This window comes from Rhinolophus hipposideros, assembly GCF_964194185.1.
Source record: "Rhinolophus hipposideros genome assembly, chromosome: 8".
Lineage (NCBI taxonomy): Eukaryota > Metazoa > Chordata > Mammalia > Chiroptera > Rhinolophidae > Rhinolophus > Rhinolophus hipposideros.
In genome coordinates this window covers 62,395,299-62,423,000 of record NC_138054.1, presented here as the reverse complement: position 1 = coordinate 62,423,000, position 27,702 = coordinate 62,395,299, and the positions used below count along the sequence as shown (strand labels likewise).

Below are 27,702 nucleotides of genomic sequence, written 5' to 3'. Positions count from 1 at the left end.
AACTATTTGCATACACTATTTGCTTGCTATTTTTCTTCAGCATACCACATTTTTACCTAGCTTCATCATTTTTATGAAATCATAGATTTAATGTGCCATATTTTTTCCAATACTCCTAAGAATAAATATATCTACAAAATATAATTTGTATGCCCCCCCCAAATCATCTTTTGAACTAGAGCAGTATGCATTCTACAATTTGGGAAATACTGCTTTATATAATAATTTAAAGAAACAAATAAAACCAAAAAGTAAATCCAACTCAAATGGTTTCTATATTGAGGGTCAATTTGAATGATTTTAGGAAAATAAATTAATAAAAGCATGGTTTAACCTTGTATTCACTTAACATTTAGAAACAATTTTTTAAAAAGAACAATTTTGAAAAAGTTACATAAGTACTGTTACTCTTCCTGAATATCACACACACACACACACACACACACACACACACACACTGGGGAATTAAAATTAAGTATCATTACAGAATAAATATGCTTCTAAGAGCCATTCTAGTTCAAATTATTATTCATTTTTCTGCATATAATAACTCTGGGCATATATGAATCTATGAAGTTTCAAAATATTTTAATTCTATACGGGGGTGCCAAAAAAATGTATACACATGACTTGTGTTCATCTTTTGTTATATTGGTATATATTGAGTATTACAATTTTAATACAGTATTTTTCTTTCTTAAAATGTGTATACATTTTTTTGACATCCTCTGTATATCATGCTTGAAAACTTATTTCAAATAATTTCAGAATATCAGTTCAAATGTGAATAACTTCACTCAATTATCATTTATTCAGTACACATTGGGTTAGGCATCAATGTTACGTAGGTAATGAAGAGACACTAGTGAATAAGGCAGTGTTCCAGATCCCAAAAGCTTAGTCTAGTAACATACACAGATGATAAGCCACTGTAATACAGTTATGTACAGAATTTTACAGGAGGACATAAGAGGAACTGCACTTTTTGGTATGTTTATTTAGCTCAAAATACCCCACAGCTCCTTCACCACCACCCCTCTACAACTTACTTTTCTCTCTCTCTCTCTTTTTGTCACCCCTACAATAACAAAGGTAGGACTCCAGCAGATACGTCCCAATTATGTGATTCTCAACCCCCTTACAATTGAACCAAATAAAACCTAATCCAAACTTGGCCATTCAGGTTCTCTACAATATGAAACTGGGAATGAAGGATAGTAACCTGGTTTGTGCATATGGCTAGAACTGTGCAACACATAAACTTTGGAACTCTAGGTGAGCTGTATTTTACCATGTAAAGCAATGCAGACTGCAGAGTTGAGTAAAACCGCCATGTAGAATAACTGAATAGTCCTAATGGTATTTCAGTTTCTAGTTGTTTTTTCCTGCAGTCGAGTCCCATTCTTGGCCTTGGCTTTCATGAAACGTTCCCATATCCTTTCAGTAAATTCCCCTTTGAATTAATTCAAAGTGGTTTATCTTTGCAGCCAAAGACTCTTAAACTAACACTGAGTAATATCTGAATTTGATTTATAAATGTGCATGAAGTTCTTGATACCCTCGCTCCTTGTTCCCTTCTACATATAGTTCAGAAAAATACAGAAATCTGCCTTCCTTATTATCTTTTTTTTTATTAGTTTCAGGTGCACAAGACAAAGTAATACTCAGACGTTTATCATTTATATCCCTCACACTGTGTGGACCCCCCCCCCATCCACTATCCCTCTGACATCGCACACAGCTATTACATTTCCACTGTCTCTATTCCTAATGCTGTACTCCGCTTCTTGTAAGTACATACATACATATATATACATATATATATATAATTATAGTTGGCATTCATTATTATTCAGCTTCAGGTGTACAGTGCATTCATCAGGCGCCTTATTATCTTTCTTAAATTTTTATTCTCCAGTCTCAAATCTTCATCTGTTACTTTTGTTAAGTCTTATGTCATCAAACTACCTTCACTCTTCTGACACTTGAGCATTACTATCTTCATTTCCAATGGTAGATCTGAACAGATTAGACTGAACTTATCCTTTGTCCTCTGCTTCTCTAACTTGCTTCCTTCTGTTTAATACTACCACCATTCCCTCTGTTATCCAGGCTTAAAATCTTGGAGTAACTTATCTTCAAATTTAATAAACTCTTAATTGTGAAATACTACTAGATTTATGGATGATCACACAGAGAGTTTCTGCATACTCCTCACCCAGTTTCCCGTGATGTTAACATCTTATTTTACCATCATGCATTTTTCAAAATCAAGAAACCAATACTGGTACATTACTAGTAACTAAAACTATAGACTTTATTTGGATTTCAGCAATTTTTCCACTAATGTTCTTTGCTGTTCCAGGATCCAATCCAAGGTATCACATTGCATTTAGCTGGAGTAACTATTGAATTCTCCCTCTTCCTCAGCTGCTACATCCAGTTAGCTATCAACTCTTATCAACAACCTACTTGACTCTTCCACATTCTTATCATCACTATCCTATGTACTAGACATCTTGCCAGACCCTGGGGACACAAAGATCTCATGGTCTGATGGTGAGTAAACATGTAAACAAGTATGTCATTTACATTATTAGTTGATCTTTTAAGGCCTTCAATGTTGCTCACCAAATAAAGTCGATATTCCATTGTGGAAGATGTAATGAAGGCTCTCTATAACATGTAGAGTTCTGAACAACTCAGAACCCTGTGTTTCTGAGCCCATACATATTATTTTCTCTGCCTAATCTGTTCTACCACCTCTCAATTTCATCTGCTAAAATCCTACATACCCTTCAAGGCCCAGAGTCAATAACACTGCATAGATGAAACCTTCCCTGATCCCTCAAACCACAGATGACTTCTCTTATTAGAATTGGGTCCAGCCTGGGAAAGTAGCAAAAACAATGCATTATGTTAATGTAGTTTCATACCTTTTTTCAGGTATAGTTTTATTTCACAAAGAGTAAACTTACTCTAAGACTTAAAACTATTTACTCTCAGCACCTTGGTTTTGGTTCTATTTGTACAATTTCAATGTAAAAAAAAATTTTAAGTAGATATGAAAAGCATTTTTAAAAAATTCCTTACAAATTAAAAAAATTAAATTACCTGTGCTCACAGCAATGCTTACACTTTTTCTCATGTGCAAACCAGAGGAAGACTGCGCTTCCACAGAAACCAACTCCATTTGTTTTGCAGCTTGCCCGGTGTCTTCAACAGTGGTTGTCTTAGGGGAACAAGGTTGAAGAGACTGTGCTTCCAATAAACGTTGAATCTGTATCAATTAAAAACATTCCTTAAACTGACAGTGAAGTAATCAACAAAATTGGCAGCAGAGTTTAAATATGAATTACAAAGTACCCCAGTTATAAATAACTGACCTTTAACTATATTTTCTCACATGTCAACTAAATACTACCATAAAACTTAATCAATGTAGAAAATCATTATCATTCATTATTAAGAAACACTTCAGCCTATGTGTAAATTTATTTTTTTCTTTTTTCTTTTTTTCTCCTATGTGTAAATTTAAAAGTGAAAACATACAAGTATTTACATTAGCATTCATAAATTGACACTCATAGAAAAGTCTGAATGTTAATACTTCAAACTAATATTTCATTTCTATTTCACTTAAAAATCAAAACTAAGGTGGGAGGTATACCCTGACTCCATGTACCAAATATTGGACATTTTTACACAAGATTCTTCTTATAAAGGTTAATCAGAATTACCCATGTTTGGTCATGCTGAAACTGAAAATATTAACAATAACTGTTACTGAGTGCTTCCTGTTTACGCACTATGCTAAAAGCTTTCAGGTATAATTTTATAACCCCATGAAGAATGTATTACTATTAAATACATTTTACAGATAAGGAAACATGAAGCATTAACAATTAAGTTATGTGCCCAGGTCACATAACTAACAAGTAGCAAAGCCAAGGCTCAAACACTGAAAACTTCCCCTCCTCCTTTTTAAATTGAGATATAATTCACATACCACAAAATTCATCCCTTTAGAGTATACAATTCAGTGGTTTTTAGTATATTCACAAAGTTTGCATCCATCAATCCTCCAAAGATCTCTGTACCCATCAGCAGTCACTCTCCATTGCCCCTCTCTCCAGCCCCTGGCAACCACTCATCTACTTTCTGTCTCTACAGATTTGCCTACTCTGGACATTTTATATAAATGGAACCATATAATATATGGCCTTATATCTTGCTTTGCTTCACTTAGCATAACGTTTTTAAAGTGTCATCCATGCTCTGGCATCTATCAATCTTTATTCCTTTCGATAGCTGAGTAATACCCCATTGTGTGTGTTATCACATTGTGTTTATCCATTCATTAATCGGTGGACATTTGGAGTGTTTTCGTTTTGGGCTATTATAAATAGTGTTGCTATTTATATTTACAATTTGCTATTTATAATTCATATACAAGTTTTTGTGTGAGCATATTTTTCCATTTCTCTTGGGCATATACTTAAGAGTGGAAGAGCCTCCCTTTTTTAAACAATATGATATTCTACTTCCCTATAAATTATACTATTGGGTTCAACTCATCTCACTAATTTTAGGTTAACTTTATTAATACAGGAAAATTAGTATTATTGTTAAAATCAGCAGAAATTTAACCTGCATTAATACAAAACAGCACATGTACTTAGTGGTTTAGGACACTGGTTTTGGTGTCATAAGGACATAATTTTAAATCCTACTCTGCTATCTTTTGGAAAAGCGATTTAATCACTATGAGCTTCAATATTATGTAAAACTAAGGTTGTTATAAGGATTAGGAGATAAATAAAATAGCTCTAATTTGCTGAGTACTAACTATAGCCAAGTCCTACCCTAAGTACTTATATACTGGGGGTGCCAAAATAATGTATGCGCATGACTTGTATTCATCTTTTGTTATCGGAATATACTGAGCATTACAATTTTAATAGTTTTTTCCTTTCTTAAAATGTGCACACATTTTTTTGGCACCCTCTGTATGTATACACATAAATACATGTACACATATGTATATGTTATTCATACGTGTATACATGTCTATACATGTATCTGTACACACTCATTTAACCTTCAAATCTACATATACCAATCTCTGCTCAAAATTTACAGATAAGAAAAGTGAGGTAAGAGGGGCAAGGGGTCGTAGATGAGGGTAAACAGGATCGAATATATGGTGATGGAAAGAGAACTGACTCTGGGTGGGGAACACACAATGTAACATATAGATGATGTAATACAGAATTGTACACCTGAAATCTGTGTAAATTTACTAACCATTGTCACCCAAATAAACTTTAATTTAAAAAAATGAAATCTTACCATTAAAAAAAAAGGGAGGTTTGGAACACACAGGAAACACTTGATAGGAAACTTATTATAAAGCTATAGTGATTAAACTGAATGGTACTGGTGCTGGAATAGATAGGCAGCTCAATGGAGCAGAACACAGTACAGAAATAGATGCAAACACATGATACATTATACAATAATGCATTTATAAATCATTAACAAAAAGATATATTATTCAATAAATATATGGGGCCTGTTATCTGAAGATTAAAAAGAAAAAATCTCTTATCTCATATATCAAAATAAAATAGAAGCAACAAATATAATTTTGGAAGGGAAGATGAATAGATTTTTAAAAATTATCCTGAAGGGAAGAAAGGCTTTTCTAAACATAATACAAAATCCAGAAAGAAAGTGACTGGTAAATTTAACTATATCGAAACTGAAATATTCTGTACAAAACAAATGGTTATTACACAAAACACTTAAGACAAACTGTAATAAATATCACATATATACATGATAAAGAACCAATTTCCTTAATACACAATGACCTCTTAAAAATTAGAAAATGACTTAATAGTAAAGTGGGTAAATGATAGAGACTTTATATAAAGAAAATACAAATGGTCAATAAATAATAAAATGGTCAATCTTAATGATAATACTATGCAAATCGAATAACAACTATTATAAGACTCATAATTTAAGAGTTTGATATGCCTGATTTGAAGTATTGAATTGGTATAACCTTTCTAGTGGCCATTTTCACTCATTCAAGTTATGAAATACGTATTAAGTAGCTATTATATGTGAAGTACCATTTAAGGTGCTAATAGTGATGAATCTTGTAAGCATCCTCCCTAGAGACAAAAAAAACAACAAAAACAAAAATATCTAATTAAGGCCTGAATGATGAGGAGCTAGGCTAGTCATTAGAAGAACTAGAAGAATGTTTCAGTAAAGGGAACTGCAAGCTTAAGAACCTGAAGTGGAAACACATTCATGTTTTTGAAGAACAAAAAGTATACCACTGCAGCTAACGCATAGTGAACATGGAAAAAGTGGCAAGAGATGAGCTGGGCGGGTGCAGACAGATACCAAATCCAAAGGTCTTTGAGGGCCAAGATAAGGAATCTGGATTCCATTCTAATTGTAAGGGAATACCATTAAGTGTTTTAAGCAGGCACTCTATGAGCTAGCTAGAGCTTTAAAAAGATGGCTGTGGTGTTTCCAACTGCAGGAAACCTGAGGGGACAGTACGGGAAACACCATGTATGAATAGAGAAAATGATAATTTGAATTAGGGAGGTAGCAGGAAAGACAGTAAAGAGTAGTTCAGTCCAGGATATATGTAGAAAGTAAAGCCTGGGTTCTTGATGCCTGGGATTTTGGCCTGAGTGACAGTATGTCATTAACTGAGATGATAATGAAAATGATAGTAACAGCTAACATTTACTGAGCACTAACTATATGCCAGACACTATTTTAAGCCCTTACCTAGGAACTCATTCAATCCTTAATAATCCATGTATATATGACCTCTCTTTCTAATCGTCATTTTACTTATTTACAAAACCGTAAGGACTAGAATTCAGTTTCCAAGGCTCCTTCTAGTTCTAGCATTCTACGATTCTACTCCATAAAATGTAATTACTGAAGAGTTGCCAGTTATTTTTAAGAAACCATCTTAATACCAAGAATTTAAAAGAACAAAGCTCCCAGCAAACCTGTGCCTGAAGTAGTTTCAGCTGTCGGTCTTGCTCTGTGAGGAACCTATACGCATCCGGAGACAGTCCCATCATTCCATTATCTGACCCAGTCTTGGTTGTGTGCACGCACACTGCACAAGGCCACAGGTTACAGGAGTCCCCATGTGAAGGTAGTCTTGCCACAGGGGACAGTTCTACATTACTGTGGGGAGAACCACCACTCATGCTTCCTTGAGGTCTCAAGGGTATAGGACTACTTGAAGAATAGAATGCATTATGGTACAGAGCTGGACATCCACTTGAGTGAAACAGTGAATGTTTTTGAAGGGCTTCAGACTGGGGGTCTGGAACGGATCCTACTGTATTCATTCCTTGCCAAGAATTCATTGGACTATAGTGAACATGGCCATGATGTTGACAACAGCTGCAAACATTTGTGGAATAGTAAGATGGTGGTGAGGGAGTAGGTATCTGAAATTTCATTGGTTTTTCTGAGTTATGGGGTGAAAAAACAAAATTGTGTGGGTGGGACTCTGGGGCAAGAGAACATTGCCTGGAATTAAATGTGGAAAATCTTATAGGATACTCTTCTTTGTGTACATTTCCAGAAGAAACTGTTTGAAGCTTTTCAGATGTATCAGGAGATGGCCCATTAAGAGAAGATGGTTTAACACTGTTCCTGATATGGGGGCTCCCAGTCTTATAGGTAGGTGGCTGTCTTTCTTTGCAGTGTCTCAAAGGAGTAGTGCCCTGGTTTAACTGTTTTGGTAGCCCTTTCAAGGAAGGCTCTCCAGCTTCAACTTCTGGGCTGTGTTTCTCATCATAAAGCTGGGCTTGCAATGGCTCCAAGCGTTCAGAGTGGTTAATCAACAAAGGAGGGTTTTCATTATTCACCATTTCCAAAGGATTTTGTAGCTGGTTTGAGTCTATGAAATTGCTATCCAACACAAGTGAAAGTTCTGGAACTGACGGCTGGATCTTAGAAATCTATAAATGGGAAAGAAGTGAAAGAGGAAAAAGTTTTTTTTAGCAGAAAGATATATGCTTTATTTTCCTTAGACCAGTATTTCCCAAATTATATCTAGCTACTTATTAAAAAAGGATTTATTCTTTATCTAGACAGCTGAATATTTTCTGGGCATCTTCTATGTGCTAGGCATTAGGCACACAATTGTGAGCAAAACAAACAAGGTCCTTGCCCTCAAAGAATGGAACATGTAATGATGGAACTCCTTTTATTTAAACACTGCTTAAATCATAGAACACAATATGAGAAACTGTTTTACAATAGACTTTTTAAACCCTATCTCTGCAAAAAAATCATAGGCAGAATGCTTCAACAGATTTAGCAGCAAATACTTTCTGAATCTTAAATAATAATCTTCCAATAAGTACTTCAGAATATTTTTCCACTAAGTGATATTATTCCCTGTTATTCTTTCTACTGATATCAACTAAAAGAGTCGGAAGAGAGTAGAAAGGGTAAACAAAATATTCACTGTGGTGAATTTGGTTATAATTTGATATTAATTTTTAAAAATCGTTCCCATTCCTTTTTTTTCTAATAAGTAATTAGTCCAATTAAGGTACAATTCTAAAATAACCCACTGGTTGGCTGCAATCAACAAATTTGGGGATTACTGCAATTAATCTCCAAAAGTAAGTACAACGTTTTCTCAGAATATGGTAATAAGAACCAATGTCGTGATAGTACAGAATGTTGAGTGCATATGGGTTAAAAGCAACAGATTCTGAAACCATACTTCCTGAATCAGAATTCCAGCTTTATTACTTACTAGTTGTGTAATCCTGGGCAAGTAACTTAACTAATCTGTGTCTCAATTTTCTCTGGGGATAATTATATAAATATACATCTGTGAGAAATATATATATGGCCATCTAGATGTAAATAGCTAGATATATCTTAGAATAAAACTTCAGCTAAGTTTTGAGTGCTTTAACATGAAGTGACTTTTAAGTTTCTAACCATAAAGGTGAGTACTTTTTAAAATCAGTGAGTGATACCTTCTGACTCACTGGATGAGGACTAGGAATTGGTCTCGGAGAAAAATCTTCATCTTCAACACCAGAGTCATGATCATTTATTGGCATTTTCCCTGGAGATAACTTTTGGGAAGACCTAAAAGAGTAGATGAGGAGACAAGAAAAGTCTTCAGTAATCTAGTGTTTGTTCTTTCTTTTGAAATTGAATAAAGTCCTTTAATAAACCACAGTAGTATTTGGATTATTTAATTTAGTATCTGACAACCACAAATTAATTTTTCAGGACAATGTTTGTTGCCAGGGGCAACAAACTGATTGGGACAGCTGGCCCAATCAGACTCATGCTGAACAAAAGACCCTCTTTGCCTGATCATTCCAAGTTTAACCCACTTATTCTTTTTTTTTTTTAGCAAAGAGAAACCATCCAAATTTTATTCTTTATACTACTGACATGATTTAACTTTGGTACATGTATTACTATTTCTCCTACTTTAGCAAGTTCTAGTTTTCTCAAGGCCTTTCCCAACTTTTCTGGAAATAAACATTATTTCCAACCTTCAAATTAAAATGTTATCCTCACAAATATTGTAACAGATTGGTATATTCACATATATCCTTTCCAATTTCAGGCTAAGCAAAGACATGCATTCTTTAATCAACAATAGTAATAGGAAAGAATAGAATATAAAGTAAAAAAAGGAAAAAGAATGCCAATGTAGCTACATCAAAACGAGAAAACAGTAGAGTTCAATACAAATAGCATTATTAGAAATAAACTGGGCTATTGGTGGTAAGAATGTAAGACTCTTATTGGCTCATCCTTGTGATTTTATAGTTTGATTGTCGAAACATGGTGGTATATCTTGTACCTTCCATTGTCACAGCAAAGATTAAAGCTTCTTCTGTCTTCCTGAAATTTCTTCTTTTTCTCTCCCTCCTCCGCCCCTCCACTTCCACCTTCTTCCTTCCATCCCACTTAACCTCATCCCCTTTCTCTCCCCCTCATCTCCCAACCCTCTCTCTGGGGTAGGAATGGGGTAGGAATGAAAATAAAAAGTACACAGATAAAAATAAATCTTTTACCTCTTAGTTGAAAGATTCTTGGAAACTTTGTTGAAAAACTCTCTTTCTGCATTTTGGCTTTTAGCACTCAGTTCAAAATGGATTAGATTCTTGTCAGAAGGTTCAACATTCTGAAATGAAGTAGGTCATACTGTGAGATGTGACTTAAAAATCAGAGAATTATATTTAGATAAAAAGTAGCTCTGAGACACTGGCGGGAGAGGCACTTCTGATTTCTATAACTGTAACCTTAAAATTTTTTTTATTGAGATATAATTGAAATAACATTAATTTCAGGTGTACAACATAATTATTTCATATTTGTAAATATTGTGAAATGATCACCAAGTTAAGTCCATCCATCACCATACAGAGTTACTATTTTTTTTTCTTATGATGATAACTTTTAAGATTGACTCTCTCAGCAACTTTCAAAGGAACTGATCCTTAAACATGAGGGTTAGGAGTACTGTTCCCCACCCCACCCTAAGCAGTTGAAAATCCATGTTTAACTACAGTTGGTCCTCTGGCATACAGATTCCCAACCTTAGAGTTGACCCTTGAACAATGCAGGTTTGAACTACACATGTCAAATGAAAAAAAATCTGCGTGTAAATGGACCCATGCAGTTCAAACCAGTGTTAAAGGTCAACTGTATACAATACAGTATTAACTATAGTCACCATACTGTACATTACATCTTAAGGACTTAGTATTTTATAACTGGAAGTTTGTACCTTTTGACTACTGTCACCAATCCCCACCTCTGGCAACCACCAATCTGTTCTCTGTATTTGAATTATCTTTTTTTTTTTTTAGATTCCATATATAAGTGAGAACACAAGCTACTTGTCTTTTTCTGTCTGGTTTATTTCACTTAGCATCATGCCTTCGAGGTCCATCTATGTTATGGCAAATGGCAAGATTTTCTTATTTTTTATGGTTGAATAATATTACATTATATATATGTACCACATTTTCTTTATTCATTCATCTATTGATGGACAATTAGGTTGCTTGTATGTCTTGGCTATTGTAAATAATGCTGCAATGTACATGAGGGTGCAGGTATCTTTTTGAATCAGTGTTTTCATTTCCTTCAGATAAAAACCCAGAAATGGAACTGCTGGATCACACGGTAGTTCTATTTTTATGTAACCACCTGTTTTATACTGTCCATGTCCATGCTATAAAAGTCAAAGTAAACAAATCAATCAACTGTATTATGTAAATCACTCAACAACCAGGGATTCAGTTAAAGTAATAACTTTGAACTGATAATACCACCTTAAGAATAAAATGAGTAAATGATATGTCTCTAAAATAAAAATAAATTAGACTTCATTTATGATGATTATATTTATAATTAAAGTGTAAAAACGTTATTCATGAACTAATACAACCTATAAATAAAATGAAAGAAAAAATAAGATCTGAGTGGAAACATGGTTATTCAGTTATTCAATATTTTTGTAATAAAATATAGAATTTCTTTATTATTGGTCCGAGACATAGGACAACTAACCATTTTACTGAAAAGTGTCTTTGAATGTTTTTACACAATGACACTTGTGTATTTTTATGTATTTTATTAGATATAGCAACAACCCATTCTGATCCCTAGGATTATATATTATTAACACTGACTTTTAAGTGTGAGAAACGATTTGCTAAACAGTAACAGCTGAGGGCAAAGAAAACACTAAAATCACAAATTAACTCTCAAGGGCCAGGCTAGTGGCTCAGGCGGTTGGAGCTCCGTGCTCCTAACGCCGAAGGCTGCTGATTCCCACATGGGCCAGTGACGGATGGCTCGGTTGGCTGGAATGCGGGCTCTCAACCACAAGGTTGCCGGTTCGACTCCTGCAAGGGATGGTGGGCTGCACCCCCTGCAATTAGCAACTGGCAACTGGACCTGGAGCTGAGCTGGGCCCTCCACAACTAAGACTGAAAGGACAACAACTTGAAGCTGAATGGCACCCTCCACAACTAAGATTGAAAGGACAACAACCTGACTTGGAAAAAGTCCTGGAAGTACACACTGTTCCCCAATAAAGTCCTATTCCCCTTCCCCCCAAAACAAAACAAAACAAAAACAAAAAAACCCCATTAACTCTCAATATCATAAAATGATTCAACATATAAATTCTTGATATATTCTTCAAAGGTTTTAGAAAGACATTGGCAAGATATTCTGTGGATAACCTCTGACCTTGTATTATAATTTGGTTCTGGAGATGACCTAAAATTTATGAAACAAAATTAACCATGAAAGAAGTTTATAATCAGTAGTACTGATTATAAATACACAAAGCCTAATGGTTTCAGTTACTATTTTTTTTATTATAAATTTTATTGGGGAATATTGGGAGATAGTGTGTTTCTCCAGGGCCCATCAGCTCTAAGTTGTTGTCCTTCAATTTAGTTGTGGAAGGTGCAGCTCAGCTTCAAATCCAGTCACTGTTTTCAATCTTCAGTTGCAGGGGGCGCAGCCCAACGGCTGGAAGCTCAGCAGCAGCTTGTCGTCTTCAATCTAGTTCTGGAGGGCGCAGCTCACTGGCCCATGTGGGTATCTAACTGGCAGCCCTGTTGTTCAGAGCTCATGCTCTAACCAACTGAGCAATCCAGCTACCCCGGTTTCAGTTACTATTTTAAAGGGTAAAGACCACTGGCCTTAAATAGCCAACATGCAACCCTAAACAGTCACTAATGTACAAGGTAATCAAATCACTTACTTTGAAAAGATGTAATGTTTCCTTGCTGGTTAGTAGCTGGAACTGAAGGTCAGGTAACCTGCCATCACAAGGGAGGCACTGATAAAACTCAGGATCCTTGTGTGTCACAGAATAGAGAACTATAATGAAATTTCCAGATTCTGAAAATACCCTGGACAAAGAAAAAGTCATGTAATTAAAATTTACTGTGGATAACAAAATTTACTGAAGGTAACATATTTTTAACAAAAATGAGCCCTACTATCACACTATTTGCAATTGCTATTTCTTATTTGACTACCCTGGTTTTCTTTCCATGTCACTATTCTTTATTACACCTCAGACCTCCTTATTCTTTTTTAGTGACACCAGTATTACGATTTATAGATGTGCCATTATTGATGCTCCTAGACTTCTAAAAATGGATATCTAAATTACAGTATTTACAATATTTCATTATTACAAACACTGATAAAATGAACATTCATTTTATTGTTCACTACATAACTCAACAAATATCTGTGAAGTCACCAAGAGGTTTTTAAATTATATATTATTTAAAACCAACTATCTAAAACTACTTTCACTAGTTGTTTCTACTTTGTAAATCACTGAATGAAAAATATTTTGGGGGGCCGGCCTGGTGGCTCAGGCGGTTAGAGCTCCGTGCTCCTAACTCCGAAGGCTTCCAGTTTGATTCCCACATGGGCCAGTGGGCTCTTAACCACAAGGCTGCCAGTTCGATTCCTCGAGTGCCGCAAGGGATGGTGGGCTGCGCCCCCTGCACCTAAGACTGAAAGGACATTAACTTGAAGCTGAACGGCACCCTCCACAACTAAGATTGAAAGGACAACTTGACTTGGAAAAAAAAGTGCTGGAAGTACACACTGTTCCCCAATAAAGTCCTGTTCCCCTTCCCCAATTAAAAAAAATTACTAAATTAAAAAAATATTTTTGGGCACACATTACAATACTAACAAAACAAAGCAGTGGAGGATGGAGAAGCATAATCTCTATTCTGCTTAATTCCTCTCTCTCTGGAGTCAGACAAAACCACTGTTCAGAATGTTATCAAGTACCAAACTAGGCTATGCTAAGCAGTGCTGACTTCTTTCTGGTTCAAACCCCCCTTGAAAGGGTTGGCAGTAATTAAGAGTTCAGGTATCAAAGAAATTGCCTAATGCTTCAGACTGGACACAAACTGAAAGAGCTTCAAAATTAATTTTATCGAGCATTTATTCTCAGTAAGAACTTAAACCAAGACCAGTCACTGATAATAAAACAACTGTACTAATACCCTAAAATGAACATTTAATTTGTTTTATTGCAAATAAAACTAATGGTCTTGTAGAGCTGAAATAAAATGTAAAAAGTAGAACTTTAAAAACATCTGAAGAAAACATAAGAGATTTCTTTCATTGCAATAAATACTCCTTGAATGGGCAAATCCTTTCTAAGCAAGATAGAAAAAAAGAATGATAAATACGATTTTAAAAAGTCTGTTTGAGAAAATTATCATTAACCAAAATTAAGTGAAATGACAATCTGGGGGAACAAAGCTTTGTACATATATTTTTAGAAATATTATTTCTCCACATATTTTACATATTACATATATGTAGATATAGATATATATATATATACAGTCATGTGCCACTTAATGATGGATACATCCTGAGAAATGCACTGTTAGGGAATTTCATCGTCATGTGAACATCACTGAGTGCATTTTCACAAACCTAGATGGTATAACCCACTACACATTCGGGCTGTATGGCACCCTCGTCTATATGAGGTCTGTCACCAAAACATTTGTTATGCAGCACATAACCATGTTGAGTGAGAAAAAAATCTTTCAAAGCAATGTGGAAAAGATGCACAATCCAAGAGAATGGAAAGAAACATGAATAGGAAGTTGCCAGAACAGGGTTATAAAACATGGCAAAAGACCACGACATGACCTCTTTGAGGCCTTGTTCCTCTCCCCTTTCTTCATTCCTCTCCAGCAACACTGGTCTCCTTGCTGTTCCCTGAAGGTACAAGGTGATGTTTCACCTACATCCTTTGCACTTAATGTATCCTCTGCCTGGGACTGGCCCAGACAGCCCCATGGCTTACTCCTCACCTCAAGTCTTTGCCTCCCTGATCTCCTAAAATCTTAACTTTACCTGCCACTACCATCCAGACACACAACATCCTCCTCCCTGTCTTATTTTTCTTCATAATATTCAATACCTTATAAAATATTACTTATTTTATTTATTTGTTCTGTTTACTGCCTATCTTCGTAGGATCTTTATTTTATTTACTGCTTGTACCCAATATCACAAACAGTGCTTGGTATATCGTAGGTGCTGAATAAATATTTGTTCCATAGTGTAAGGAGGGAGAAAACAGGCACTGTCAAACACTGATGGAAGGAGTATAAATGGCCAGTCTTTTTGAAGGGCAATTTAGCAAAGTCCACAAAAATTTAAAATTACACCCTTTGACCATGAAAAACATATTTAGAAATTCAGTCTACAAATAAAATATGCACACAGATATATACAAGAAAATGACTAGTTTTTAAAATAGTATATATTATTTACTATTCAATTGCAAAATGTGCATAAAATATGTGCATACCAAGGTGTAATGACCCACAAAGAAAATGATATAGAGAAAAAAGCAACATACAGAAAAGGAAGAAGAGTTTGCTCCCATTTGTGGTTTAATTTTTACAGGCCGGGGAGGGTGATATTTGTCTATGCATTGAATATTGCAGAAAGGAAGCTCAAGATGCTATTTAACAGTAACAGTGATTGTCTCTGGGAATAGAGTCTGGGGAAATAAGGTGGAAGAGAGACTTATTTTTATTGTGTATCTTTATTTATGTCTGATTTATTACCATGTATTTGCCCTGTCTGTTCAACAAAGTATTTTTCTAAAGTGTATTACAGCCACCCAAGGTAGACAGAAAGAGACCTTGGAATTTTCATTTAATAGATAAAGAGGCAAACAGTGGTATCACGTACAAAATAAAACAATTAAATGAGGAGTTGAGGTTAGAAATAAAGTTTCCCTGTTAGTTTCAATGCTTGTGCTTTAGTTCCAGGAAGAAAATTAAACATTTCATCTCAAATATTTCTTAGAGTGCTAGCAGTTGCACTGTGTAACTTATTAAAATATTTGTAAGGTAACAAATTTAAACTCATTTCAGTCATTTCACTGAAAATGAAATCTCTTTATTTACAAAACAGAATCCCAGTCATAAAAAGTGTATCTTCTGTTTTATGTAGTTCTATGGCTAGGAAAGTAAATTCCTTCATATTTCCAAATACAGTGCAACCTCACCTTTTTTTGGTCTGGTGTTATTGTAAGGTTTTTTTCTTCACGTACTTGTCCTTCTGCTTTATAAGTATTATAAAAGGATAAAGCATCACATGGATTTTAAATGACACCAATAAAATATGAATGGGGTAAAGATCAGCATAAAATACTATAGAAGAAAATATCACTTGCCTTTCTTGAATAGAAGAACTGAACATGTATCGCAAGCAGCAAGCCCATACCTGAGGACTATAGATATGTATAATGCCCGATAGCCAACTAAAAGAAAAAGCAGAAATTAAAAACTATAGTCATTTACAAATTAATACTTAATATACTTTAGATTACATTCTCAGAGTAATATGTGAGATTTTTGGCATTCACCAGCAACATATTAAAAGCATCATAAATAAGAAATCTATGAACACTAGACCATGCTGATAATTAAGAGGGAGAATAGACATAGGTATGTAGATAGAGAGATCTTTATCATTCCCCTCTTCTGCCTGAGATGAAGGGAAAATGGAAAATGGTGGGAGAGAAAATGATTCATAATAGAGGTGAAAGCAGGAATCAATTACAATCAATTAGCTTGGACTGAAAAGAATAGGCTGAATTAGGGAAGCATGAAGTCAGCAGCCTAAAACTAGTTATTGAGAGGATTACATGCTGCAACATATACAGGTAGCCTGAAACATAGAGGGCTCTTAATAGATATTCACTTAGCATCAGAAGACCATAGCCAATACTAGGAGCCTAGCAAACAGACTGTAAGTAGATTTCATGATCCACAGAACATTTGTACATTCTCATTTTTTAATTTTGTACATACCATTCCCTCACATGGGTTCCCCCAGCCCCAGAATCCTCCCTCCTATTATCCAAACACATAAAGGTTCAGCTTAAGTTTGCCTTCTGTAAGAAAATGTCCCCATCATCTCTCTTATAAGTACTGAGTGTTCACTATCGATATTGCTCATTTAATAGCAAATCATGTACTTCAGTAGTATTATGTATCTTTCTACATGTGAATATTTGAATATTTTATCACCTCACCTTGATTATAAATTCCTTTAGGAGCTTTAAATCCCAACACAGTACCAAACATAATACTATGCATATGGTAAGCACTCAATAAATACGGAATATAAATTTCTGACTGAATAATCTGTCTAAATATCATTAACCACTAACTCTAAAGAGAAAGCCATTAACTCTGAGGGGAATTTCTGGAAAATTGCCTGACAGTGAATTTTAAATAGTGTTATTCTAGCCCTGTGCTCTTCAAGGTGCCTTAAGGACAGTGGGTAGTGAAGAAGGTTAAAGCAACATGACTCTAATGCTTCAACCTCAACCAGAAGAACTCAACTTTATCTGTTTTCTGTGTTGACATTCTTCCTAAGATTGGAGAAAATTTTAACAGATTCTGCTGTTAAAATAAAAAAAGCTTAATCATTGGCCTTTGAGGCTTCATTAGGTGATCTAAATATTAATTATAAATTCACAGTACAATTAATTCACATGCTTATCACACACATTTGAACACATGTGACTGAAAAGGTTTTTATAAATAATGAGACACTTACATTCCCACTAATGGTAGAGAATAAACCTTGGGATCAGATTCCAGCAAAAGTAACAATTTGCGAGTTTCATCCATGGTAAGATATCTAAACAGAAGATATTAATGTAAAAACAATTGAAAGTATGTTCTTTTTACCTTTAAAAGAGATCACATGAGTGTTAAAGAAGCACATTTTAGACAGGGAAGATAATTCAAATGAATATTTTCTCTCACACACATGCACACAAAGAAAACAGTTCAAAGTATAAGGGATAAAAAGATTCCAGTAAGAGGAAGAGATTTAAGAGATTCAATATCTTAAAATGTCTAAGTAAAATGGTCATTGAAAATTACACAACCTTTAAAAAAGTGTTGTTCTAAAAGTGTCAACTACTTATTTTAATCAAAAGTATTAACATCAAGGTTAACAGTTTCAGAACCAAATAGGTTTCCCTGGGAGAAGTGAATTTCCTGTTACTGTAAGTGTTCAAGTACCCAGGTGACTTGACAAAAATGCAACAGAATTGACTTCTCACTGAAGGAATCTGAACGAGGTAAGGAATATTCAATCTTCCCTGTACTATATTCCTCCAACCACTATCAAAGAACTTCGGAACCCAAAAGTTCACTATTCCCTAAAAGGACATTATACTACATTTATACTTTGTTATTATGTTTATTATTGACAGTAAGTTTTAAGAATATGAATACTGCTGTGGAATTGTGCAGAGTTAATTATGGCTTTAAAATACAAAAATAAAAACAATGCCATTCGTGATATAAAGTCTTGATAGTCTCACTGAGAATGTATTTTATGGCTATAACCCTAAAATACAAAGATAATGAATTTAATCAGGCCATGTGACAAGATGATTAAGCCTGAGTTGGCAGGAGATTTATGTATCAACAATGACACTTGCACCTGTTTTAAATGCTCTTCTGCCTTGCCTACCTGGTAAATTCCTGTTCTTTAAAAGAACCAGCTCTGGCTTTCCATGATTTTCCCAGGCAATTTGGACACACCTTCCTGCTTTTCCTGCACTGTATATAAACGCCCATTATCTTTATCTACATCATATTTACATGTTAATATATTTAATGGACAGTAAGTACGCTTTTTAAAAATCTAATTCCACAATCTAACACAATATCTATTCCATAATGGATCCTAATAAATATTAGGGTAAACAAATGAATGTGGTCAAGGAAAAGGGCCAATGTCACAAATTTAAGACATAATTATAGGTAAGAAGGGGCAAGGGAAATGGGCAATTAGATAGACTATTCAATAGAACATCCTGGGTTACTACTACTAGCATGCCAAGGGATCAGAGGATAATGTAGAGAAAGATAAAATTATGCTTCACTAGTAGATGGGCACGGGTACTAAGGAAAACAAATTAATATTTTGGTTAATTTTACCACAAATTCCCATGTCCCAATTGAGAAGCATTTTATTACTCCAAGAGAATAAAATGTTCCACTTAATTCAAACATTTTTTTGATCACCATCATGTTTGCCCATTCCATGATTTGGGAATATACAACACTTGTTTTTGTGCCACTTCAACCAGAAAGATGTTCTGGTTGGCATGTGGGACTCAGAATGGAATGATTCTTGTTATCCCACGGATCCTCTGAAAAGAAAATCCTCTCTTTTCCTCATCAACTTTTGAAGAGGCAGTTTTTTAGAGGACAGGACTTGGAGTTGAGTGTACCTTGGCAAACGTTTTGGCTCTAGAGACCTAACAGGAACCAGGGTGGAGTCTAGCGGGAAAGGCGGCCAAAAGTGAATTGCTTAGACTTTAAAGCAGAGGGTGTTGACATTGTCTAACCTAGCTCAATAGACAATGGATAAAGACGGTGGATGAGGATTCAGGGAAGCAGCCCTGCTGAGGAGCAGAAAGCATAAAATTTGGCTTATATTTCCTAAGAACCTAAGAGTGGTGATAGGAGGCTGGAAAGGACGCTGCTCCAGTTATGTGAGGAACTCCACCCTCAAGTGGCTGACAGCCTGGTTTTTATTTATCTCCTTTCTCTACCTGCAATGCTCATTATTCATAATTAAAATCTGCATATAACAAAAAAATTCTCCAGCCACTTTAAGGCTCATAATTATTCAGATTATAGCGGGGGAGGGGCGGGGGAAGACACAGAAAAAAGATGATAACCTAAAACCTAGGCAGAATACAAAGGGCAAAATGATATAGAGGATAATTTCTCCTTATATTTTCAAATCGCAAAATATAACCAATCTTAATATAATTTTACCACTAATTTTTCTTGAGGTGGTGGGCACAACTCTTTGTAAGAAAACTATATTCAGCAAAAATTAACAACTTCATTTTTTACCTTCCTTGGTTATTTACCTAGCCACTGCAGATCTCTGGCATGTAAACTGACTGCACAATTATTTCGTATTACATGGATACCATGAAAATATACTAATGGGACCAATATTTAACAGTTTGGGTGAATAGATCTTTTTACTTACCCATATTTATAGGTACCTTGAACATGAGAAATATTCAGATTACTGCTCAAATTTCTTGCCAGAGCTGTTGGAATAATAGGGATGGGCTTCACAGGTGTACATTTAAAGGTATTTGCTAGAGTTACAGCTGCGCAATGCAAGTCAAAATCCAAATTGTCCAAACTTTCCCTGGAAGTGAGATGAGCTCTTAGGGAAAGCAGTTTACCATAATCCAAGGAATCTTTGCTACATACATGGTGCTGCAGAGCCTGAGAAATCAATATTATATAATTATTTTAAAACTTTGAAACTTGTCCACATCTCTAAAGGCTTTATTTCATACTGGTGCATATACACATATATATCTTGCACTAACAAAATTAAACAATTTCTGACTAGCAACATTTCAGTTATCTCATTTCTTCCATGTGACCAAAAGGTTAGATGAATTTTTGTCAAAGCAAGTAAGATTTACTGTACCAAGCTTCATCATATACCGTGTTTCCCCGAAAATAAGACCTAGCCGTACCATCAGCTTTAATGCATCTTTTGGAGCAAAAGTTAGTAAGACCCGGTCTTATATAATTTTATATATTTTAATATAAGACTAGGTCTTACATAAGACCAGGTATAATATGCTTATATTAATTTTTAATTAAGTATTAATATAATACTTATATTAATTTTAAATTAAGTATTAATATAATACTTACATTAATTATTGCTCCAATAGATGCATTAGAGCTGATGGTCAGGCTAAATCTTATTTTCGGGAAAACACAGTCTTTCCACCTTAGATGTCTCAGCAGCATTTCAAATTCTTACTGGAGAATGTCACTTACAATATTTATTACATGGGGAAAAATGGATTAACTCTGTAAATTAACTAAGTAAATTTTAACTCTGACACAAGTCTCAGAAAATCTAAAGCCCGTCCTCTTTGATTCTTTCCTTATTATCCCAAATTATCAAGTAACTTCTTCCTCTGTAGTTGCTCATGCCCACTGTGTCCTTTCTAGTCTCACTGCCACCACTCTACTACAGGCTATAACCCTCTCTAACACACACCTGAATATTGCACTGGCCTAACTACTCTCTCTGACTTCAGTCAGCCTGTCTTATTAGATTAATTACCCCAGAGTTAATAGTATTTCCTCTCATCAAAAACTTTCAGTGACTGTACATGGCCCATACGACAAAGTTCAAATTCCTTAGCTCGACAGACAAGGCTCTCCATACTATGGCCAAACTAATACTTCAGTCCAACTGCCCACAAATCCAGCAAAAACCTATACCCTTAATATCTCCCTGAGTACATCTTACACTTTCCTGGTCATACTGCTTCCTGTTCTGAAATGCTACCCATATTACCTACCTAGGATTTCTGCACTCAGAAACCATATTTAATTGCATTTTAGGTCAACAATTATTCAATCAGAAATTATTATGACTTTAAGTTATCAACAAATCTCACCTTAAAAGCTGAACTGAAGTCATCTGCATTATGAACTATTACTTCTCTTGAACAAAGTCCTTGAGTATGAACTTTGCATGGAATCACAAAGTCCCCAGGAAGAGAAGCAGTAGGTGTTCTTTCTAAGCATTCAGGTACTTCTCGACCAGGATCAAAACGATCTACTGTCAATATCACACTTTCTTCATCTGAAGATCAAAAATAGCAGTTATTATGTAGCATGCCAATTAAAAATGTGAAATCAACCAAGCAAGCATACATTACAGCAAAACATTGTTTTCATACTAATAGTATACTCAATTACTTGAATATACATTCTTCCACCTGACCAGACTGTGAAGCCTGTAATGGGTATTGTCAAGTTTTACACATTTTCATAACCTTGGTAGACAGCAAAGAAAATTAGCACAAAGTATATTACAATAATTGGCTGACTCGGTAAACATAAGTTCTTTACAAGCATAAAAGTATTTTTTAAGTGTATTACCTTCATCTACTGTGAGAGAACCAAGTAAAAAGCATGATGTGTTTATTTTATTCTGTTTAGCATGACGACAAGCAAGTCGGATGGTCTTTTCAGTTACCACAACCTTTGGATTTCTGAAAAATAAAAATAGTTTTTAAAAATCTAGTGGATCGGCTGTCCCGGTGGCTCAGGTGGTTAGAGCTCCGGGCTCCTAACTCCGAAGGCTGCCGGTTCGATTCCCACATGGGCCAGTGGGCTCTCAACCACAAGGTTGTCAGTTCAATTCCTCGAGTCCTGCAAGGGATGGTGGGCAGCGCCCCCTGCAACTAAGATTGAACACAGCACCTTGAGCTGAGCTGCCACTGAGCTTCTGGATGGCTCAGGTGGTTGGAGCGTGGGCTCTCAACCACAAGGTTGCCAGTTCGATTCCTTGAATCCCGCAAGGGATGGTGGGCACCACCCCCTGCAACTAAAGATTGAACATGGCACCTTGAGCTGAGCTGCCACTGAGCTCCCAGATGGCTCAGTTGGTTGGAGTGCGACCTCTCAACTACAAGGTTGCCGGTTCGCCCCCTGCAACTAGCAACGGCAACTGGACCTGGAGCTGAGCTGTGCCCTCCCCCCCAAAAAAACAAAAAACCTGAAAGGACAACAACTTGAAGCTGAACTAAGATTGAAAGGACGACAACTCGACTGGAAAAAAAAAGTCCTGGAAGGACACACTGTTCCCCAATAAAGTCCTATTCTCCTTCCCCAATAAAATCTTTAAAAAAAAAGAAAGAAAGAAAGAAATCTAGTGGATCACAATCCTAAAAAACCTTCCTGCCATGAAATGCTGCCAAAATATAACACACATCTTTTAAAATGTACAAAGACTATTGTCAGGAACTCCTAAAGTCAAAGGTGGTGGTCGGGGGAGCGGGGGTACTTAGGGGAGTAAGGAGAGCTGCTTGGAAACCAGCACTACAATAGGCAGATACTGAAATTATAGTTGTTCTCCAGGCCATGTGCTTCATTTTATGAACCAGAGCAGGAATCAAGAAACTATGAGTCCAACCTACTGTTTTTGTAAATAAAGTTTGATTGAAATAATCATACCCATTTGCTTACATATTGTCTATGGACTTCAGATACTAGCATTAATGAATAGAGAATATAAATAAATGATTCAAATGTTTAAAGAAATGTAAAAGGGACTCTTAAAGTATGAGCAAGGAACAAGATACTATCAAAAAAGAATAGGCAAAATTCCACAAAAAACTTGTAGAATTAAAAAATATAATCAATAAAAAACTCAATGGATTATATAATTAACTGGGAATAGGTACATAAATGTTTATTATTATTCCATAAGCTGTGTAAATATGTTATAAACAATCTTTCATATATACAGTATACTTCCGCATTTAAACAACCTAAACTAACAAAATAGATGGCAACTAAGCACAACTAAAAAGAAAATTACAGTTGAAGCAATTACTCAAAATATGGCACAGAAAAATAACAATAGAAAATATAAAAGATAGTTTAAGAGACATGGAGAAAAGAATGAACAAGTATGACAAATATTATTAGGTTGGGGCAAAAGTAACTGCGGTTTTTGCAATTGTTTTTAACCTTTTAAACCACAATTACTTTTGCACCAACCTAATAGGTGAACTTCTACAAGACGCTGTTTCTATCAATGATATAACCTTTCTCTGCCAACTGGTTTAGAACTTAAATACTTTTTGACTTGTATCTTTCCTTTAGTCCCTCTATTCAGATCCTCAAATGCTATCAACTGTTTCTTCAGTGTTTCTTCAAAAAGCACCTTGTTTCATTCTTTCCTTTTGATCCCAATACTGCTACATTGATCTAAGCCCTTATAGTAGCTACCATTTGACACTTTGTTCCAGGTACTGTGCCAACTGCTACTTTATAGTCTGTCTCATAATCCTCACAAGAGTACTATGAAATAAGTATCATTAACTTATTTTATAAGGAAATTGATCCTTGGCTCTTTTACTGAGGTCACATAAATAAGAAGTGGTAGAATCAGGATTTGACCCTCTAGGCAGTCTGACTCCAGTTATAGCACCTTAAACCACTATGGCATAAATCTATGTTTCTTAGATTACAGGAAACCATCCTGCAGCTAGGCTGACTCTAGGCTCTCCCCACTATGATCCATTCTTAGAATTCTGCTTTTAACAAGTAACTCCCTCATATAAAAAAATCTCAATGCATCTTTATTTTCTATTACTTTAAGCCTAAGTTTCTATGTCTTTCTTTCAAGACAGAAATTTCTATGTCTGGCATAACCATAATATTTTATACTCTTTCTATGGTCTTCACTCAAAATCAGTTCAATCTTCTCAATGCTCTATAAAGACATCATACTGAAGCATGAAAAACCCTTTCAATTTTTATTATTTTTGTCTCTTTTGAATTCTTATAATACTTAGAACTTTAGGTTTACAGAGTATTTTAACTGTGAAAGTAAGATTATTTCTCAAAAGCATGAGGAACAGATTTAAGAAGCAGCAGAAGGGATTAGTTTGTCTGAGGGAAGATTCTGAATAGAAAAGCAAAAAAAAAAAAATAATAATCATAGCAATCAATTTTGCCTTATACGTTCTTTTGATTCCTGTTTATACTGGTTTGATTTAAAAAGAGAAACATATTATACCTGTAGTAATTAAGATGTAAGTAGATGAAATCTCCAATTGGCGTTGGGTTCCAAAGTGCACATTTTGATGGAGGAAAGTAAAAAGGTACCATCCTGCTTGAAGGAAACCTTAAAGAAAACAAACAAACAAAACAAATCAAAGCACAATGAAAAGCAAACAGTAGAAATTTTGTAAGAAATAGTTTAACTTTAAATGATGGAGCTTTTCAGATTACTTTTGCAATTTTAGAAAACTTGAAAATACTTTTAAAAAATAAAAGAAAAAAATCACTTGTAACTTTACTATGAAGAGAATAAGCACTCAAAATTTAGGTACATTTTTTTCCTGTCCTTTTTTCCTTATGCATACATAAATTTATATACACACAAGTTTTTTTAAAAAACTGGAATAGTAATCCTTTAAAATCCTCTGTAAGTAACAGAAGAACGAGTATAAACCATGGATTTACATTTAAATTTAAAACTAAAATCTATCACTCACAACTAATTTCTAGATAATTGTTTGATAATACCTAATAAAATTATGAAAAGCACAAAAACTTTAATAGTCTTCATTTTCCAGTATTTCCAAAATTGGTATCTTGGGACCTATCACATATGTTTAATTATTGAAGCATAAAAAGGACATCTTATAAATAATTCTCAACAAAGATCCTAGGAGCAGTGTAAAGGTTTCAATATTAAATCATATAAGGTACCATCACAAAGTTTTTTATTTACATAAGTGAGTAACATGAGAAAATCACAATAAGAAAAAAAACAATGAAAAGGACTGAGGAGAAAATATTAGCCAGAGTTTCATGTAATTAAAGCAAGAAAGCTCTGACAGTGAGCTACCTACAACCATGTACTTATATGGTGGCATTGTTAAATTGAAAGAACATTTATCACATCATGCACTAAGAATACCTTGTTCTATATCTTATTTTCATGTATCATCTGATTTAGTTTCTCAACTAAAATACTAGCTCCATGTTACTGATCACCTACGTATGAGGCATTCTACTGAGCACTTTACATACACAACATTTCTCACTAAAACTGATGCAGAAACACTTTATTGTCTACTTTACAGATAACGAACTATAACTTTCCTAACTTTACACAGCAATTAAGTAGCAGAGCTGGGATTTGAATCTGAGTGTAGCTAATTTCAAAGTTTATACTTCGAGAAGCTCAATGGTGTAGTGCTTTAGAGCTTGGGTTCAAATTCTGGCTCTATCACATTCCTAGCTGTGTACTTTCAAATCCTTGTCTAATTTGAGCTCATATCTATAGGAAGGAATTCTTTTAACCTTTTTAAAAATTTTATTTTGAGTGTGTTCTTCCAGGACCCACTAGCTCCAAGTCAAGTAGTTGTTTCAATCTAGTTGTGGAGGGCGCAGCTCACAGTGGCCCATGCGGGGATTGAACTGGCAACCTTGTTAAGAGCACTGTGCTCTAACCAACTGAGCTAAGCGGCCGACCCTATAGGAAGGAAGTTTTAATCTCCCTGTTTTTAATAAGGACATAGTCTGAGACTAAGAAATTTGATCAAGGTCACAAAGCTAGTGAGTGACAAACTGTCAGTTTATCTATGGCTCTATGTCTAATATATTTGTCATTTACCAATTGGTGAGAGGCAGTATGGTGTAGGGGTTAAAAGCAAAAAATCTGGAGATCAACTGTTTAGGTTTGAAACCTGGTTTCAATTTGCTAGTCGTGTGACCTTAATCAAGTTACTGTTTCTGTACCTCAGTTTCCTCATCTATTAAATGGGATATCAGCATCTCTGGGTAGTTATAAAATGAATATTAAATGAGTCAATATATGTAAAGTGCTTTAAAAAATTCCTGGCTTATTGTAAGTGCTCAGTGTTAGCTGTTTCTTTGTGCTCTCAGTAGGCCATAATACCTTTAAAACCCAACCTACCCTACTTCAGGTTTACTTCCTTGCAGTATAGAATAGAAGTCATACAGGTTTAAATCCTGGCTATACCACTTAACAACTGAATAACTTTGGATTGGTTAAGCACTCTCTGCTAGTTTCCTCATTTCAAAAAAAAAGAGAGGGATAATATTAGTATTTATATATCATAGGTGTTGTAAAGGTTAATTAGGAATGATGCATGCAGGGGGCCAGCCAGTTAGCTCAGTTGGTTAGAGCACAGTGCTCTTAACAAAGTTGCCGGTTTGATCCCCGCATGGGCCACTGTGAGCTGCGCCCTCCACAACTAGGTTGAAACAACTACTTGACTTGGTGTTGATGGGTCCTGGAAAAACACACTTAAAATAAATAAGTAAGTAAATAAATAAATAAATAAATAAATAAATAATGCATGCAACACACCTGGCAAGATTTCAATAAATGCTGTTACTAGTCTTTTTCTTATTCTAAGGTATACAGGTAGACTTTGGAGGCAGGGGGGACATAAACACCCTTAAGTTGGATGTAAAAATTTTCGTATGTATATAAGTGCTTTTTCTTAGGAAATGAGATTCATGGCTATCAGATACCCAAAGCATTCTGTAACCTCAAAATAATTCAGAATTGTTGCCCTAAAGCCTATACATTACTGAAAACCCAAGGTTTCAGTTAAAAAACAAACAAAAAACTAGAGTAAAAAATATGAGTAAAACAAACAAAAAACTAGAATTGAATATACCAGCAGTAATCAGTTTAAATCACATGGGTGTAATGTATATTATCCTACCTAGAACGTAATAAATAAATTTGACCCAATAATAAATTTGAAAGGAGAAGAACAGAAGTTGACAAATTTTCAAAGAATAAGAGGTGGCAGTAGAACAGAAGGGCCAAAATTAAGCAAAAGAAATATGATAGCCTCTTTGGGTCATGTTTCCCATTGTCTTCATCAAGAACATCTGGCACAAAGAAAACAATACAGAGAATAAAGGTAACTCATGGATGCAATTCTAATTCAGAAAA

At 34.9% G+C, this 27,702-nt stretch overlaps 1 protein-coding gene across 3 annotated transcripts in view; it reads right to left on the bottom strand.

Annotated features, from left to right (window-relative positions):
* Positions 1 to 27,702, bottom strand: part of STIL (STIL centriolar assembly protein) — a 54,122-nt gene that overhangs the window by 15,652 nt on the left and 10,768 nt on the right. For all 3 annotated transcript variants that reach the window (XM_081056562.1, XM_081056561.1, XM_081056563.1), the window contains 11 exons: positions 24,775 to 24,882; positions 22,125 to 22,237; positions 21,638 to 21,825; positions 20,185 to 20,432; positions 17,713 to 17,796; positions 16,319 to 16,405; positions 12,836 to 12,986; positions 10,122 to 10,231; positions 9,060 to 9,174; positions 7,053 to 8,021; positions 3,115 to 3,280 (listed from right to left, as the gene is read on the bottom strand). In XM_081056562.1, coding sequence (XP_080912688.1) covers positions 3,115 to 3,280; positions 7,053 to 8,021; positions 9,060 to 9,174; positions 10,122 to 10,231; positions 12,836 to 12,986; positions 16,319 to 16,405; positions 17,713 to 17,796; positions 20,185 to 20,432; positions 21,638 to 21,825; positions 22,125 to 22,237; positions 24,775 to 24,882 — 2,339 coding nt within the window. The remainder of the gene's footprint in view (positions 1 to 3,114; positions 3,281 to 7,052; positions 8,022 to 9,059; positions 9,175 to 10,121; positions 10,232 to 12,835; positions 12,987 to 16,318; positions 16,406 to 17,712; positions 17,797 to 20,184; positions 20,433 to 21,637; positions 21,826 to 22,124; positions 22,238 to 24,774; positions 24,883 to 27,702) is intronic.